The 2761-nt window shown below is 44.3% G+C and overlaps 1 protein-coding gene across 1 annotated transcript; it reads left to right on the forward strand.

Annotated features, from left to right (window-relative positions):
* Nucleotides 1-912: 912 nt before the first annotated feature.
* LOC147619635 (glyoxylase I 4-like) lies at nt 913-1965 on the forward strand. The gene is made up of 3 exons (XM_086773589.1): nt 913-1102; nt 1219-1324; nt 1566-1965. The coding sequence occupies exons 1-3, from the start codon at nt 945-947 to the stop codon at nt 1881-1883; spliced, it is 582 nt and encodes a 193-aa protein (XP_086629715.1). The 5' UTR covers nt 913-944; the 3' UTR covers nt 1884-1965.
* Nucleotides 1966-2761: the final 796 nt, after the last annotated feature.

Genomic DNA, 2761 nt, shown 5'->3' on the forward strand with positions numbered 1-2761 from the left:
AAAGTAGATTTCCCCAAAATTGAACAAGCCACATGATAAAGGGACCCACCTTTGTCCCAAATCTTGTCTCTAGCCTACACTTTTGGTGGGCTTCAACAATGAGGACAATTCCTTTTGTAAATTGATAATAGTATAAAAAAACATGTTAGATGCCAAAATCCAACTCATTAGTCACATGTTGGATGCCAAAATCCAACTCACTCATTAGTCACTTGCAATAGATGCAATAAAATCTCTTCTTTTCAACCAATTCAAGGAAGAGACTTATGGTGCTTACCTCTGAGGGGCAAGAGAGAAATCTCTTCTTTTTAACCAATTCAAGCAAGAGACTTATGCTGCCTACCTGTGAGGGGCAAGAGAGCTGGTGAAAACACGAACAATAGTTCAAGAGTGCTACCTTCTTCAATCTCTTTCTCTACATGTGTGTGGACCTCCCCCCCTCTCTCTCTCTCTCTCTCTCTTCTCTGACTCCTCTCTCTCTTTCTCTCTCTCTACAGAGGTGATTGTGACGTCTCACTTGTTGTCCTTCCCTAACATTGTCTCTCTCTACACATGATAGTGACTTGCCACTTGTAAAATTTAAAAAAAATGAAAAATGAAAAAGGAGATGACATGGAAGATTACCACAAATCATAAAGCACCGAAAGTGTTTAAGTTCGAGAGAGTGTAGAGGGGATAAAAATAAAAGATATATCTACTTGTCTGCTCGGCTGTTACGGCCGTCGCTACTTGGTACGGTGGGGTGGTCGGCGGGGCCATGGTGGAGAGAGTGCGGATGGGCGCCGCCCACGAGGACAATCGCCTTTTCAGTGTGTAGCCACCACCTTAGGGTTTAATTTCCCTGGTTGCAAAAAGGGAAAAAAAACACACACAAAAAATGAATATGCATGGCCGTGGGTCTTTATAAGACAGCTCCCCCGCACCCCGCCCACCATCAAATCCAAATGGCCAAGAAGAAGCCCACGCAGCCCCTGCCCATCTCCTCTGTCAATCACATCTCCTTGCTCTGCTCCTCCGTCGAGAGATCCGCAGCCTTCTATGAAAGCGTGCTAGGCTTCGTGCCCATCAAACGGCCCCGCTCCTTCGACTTTGATGGCGCATGGTAACTAAAGGAGCCTTACATTAATTTCTGCTACCATAGGCCATGTATATTGTATATATTTATTATTTACACACACACACACACACATATATATATGTGTGTTTTTTTATCGCCAGGCTCTTCAACTACTGCATGGGTATCCACCTAATCCAAGCTCCTAATCCTTGCTCTCTGCCCAAGAAAACCGAGATTAACCCCAAAGACAACCACATGTCTTTCCAAGTAAGATTGTTACATTTTTCTCTAAGTATCCTTAGTGCATTTCATGGCAATTATTTTCAGCCTTTGATGAATAAATGGTGGTAAGAAAATTACATGATAATTCTCTCAATCACATCTAGACAACATTGCCACCACCTTCATATTATTTAATATAGTAACGGTGGTAAGATAATTACATGGAAATAATACTAATTTTGTCGATGACTAATTATTTATTTGGTGGTGCGTGCCACACGTGCAGACCGAGTGCCAGGAGATAGGAGAGGTGGAGGAGCGGCTGAGAGAGCTGGGAGTGCGGCACGTGCGGGTGGAGGTGGAGGAAGGCGGCATACGAGTGGACCAGATCTTCTTCCACGACCCCGACGGCTACATGGTAGAGGTATGCACGTGCGACAACTTGCCGCTCGTGCCGCTCAAATCATCACCGTCGGCGCACTCCATGGCCAACTACTGCTCAGCCTGCCTGACGCTCGCGAAAGCATCTGATTCTTCTCACCATTGTGCACCAATACCTGTTGATACCCAGCTGCTTAATGGGACCAAAACATGCTCGATTTAAAGAGCGGATGATTGACTAAGCGTCCGCCCACTATGTATAATTACAGAGGATTTGCTTTAACTATGATTTAATTTGCATTTAACTAGTGCGTTTCTGGTCTAATGTAGATCCATCACTCGTCTTAGAGAGGGTTTACAGCTTAAACTACGACGTTTCTAGCTAGCTTAACGGAGAGAGGTACATGATGATGCGTAGATTAATTAAGTAGAGTTTAATCTCGTCTTAATGCGCCTGTGCGTTCTTCTAGAGTCTCTCGTGCTCTGTCTACTAGAGATCACGAGGGCGCTTACGCAGCGCACACGTCCACGGGATCCTTCTTTCCCCAAAGCCTGACACTATGCTACGGATAACTTTTTAAGCTTCCATAGAGACAACCTTGCACGAATCCTTATATAATGGTACTTTTCGAAAAAGCATTTCACTCCATTTATTTATCCATCCACCTCACCTAAATTTTTGAAGGCCTGCCCTAACCTTCACTTTGAACGCAGGTTCACCTTCCAACTATATATATATATATGTTTATGTCTATTTTTTTCTTTCAAAATAGCCCCCCCTTATGTGGCCTTCTTTTGCAACCCTTTTTTTGGAAACTATTGTGCTCGTGTGCGTGTATGCTTTCGTGCCGCCATCAACACAGCTAGCAAGTTTTGAACCCAACACCTCCTACATATGGGACTTCAACACCTTACCGCTAGGCTGTATCTTCATTGGCACAACCCTATTTTCTAAGAGGTCTTCTCTAGAAGGTTTGAAGGGCTTTGAAGGCTTCAAATTTCAACACTGCACAATGGCACCTCCCCACCGAACTAGTACCCACACCTTTTCCCAAACCTTGCATGGCACCTCCAGACCGCCCATTGTAATTATAGCATTGA

Source organism: Cibotium barometz, chromosome 33, assembly GCF_041138505.1.
Source record: "Cibotium barometz isolate CiBa-2024 chromosome 33, ASM4113850v1, whole genome shotgun sequence".
Taxonomy (NCBI): Eukaryota; Viridiplantae; Streptophyta; class Polypodiopsida; order Cyatheales; family Cibotiaceae; genus Cibotium; species Cibotium barometz.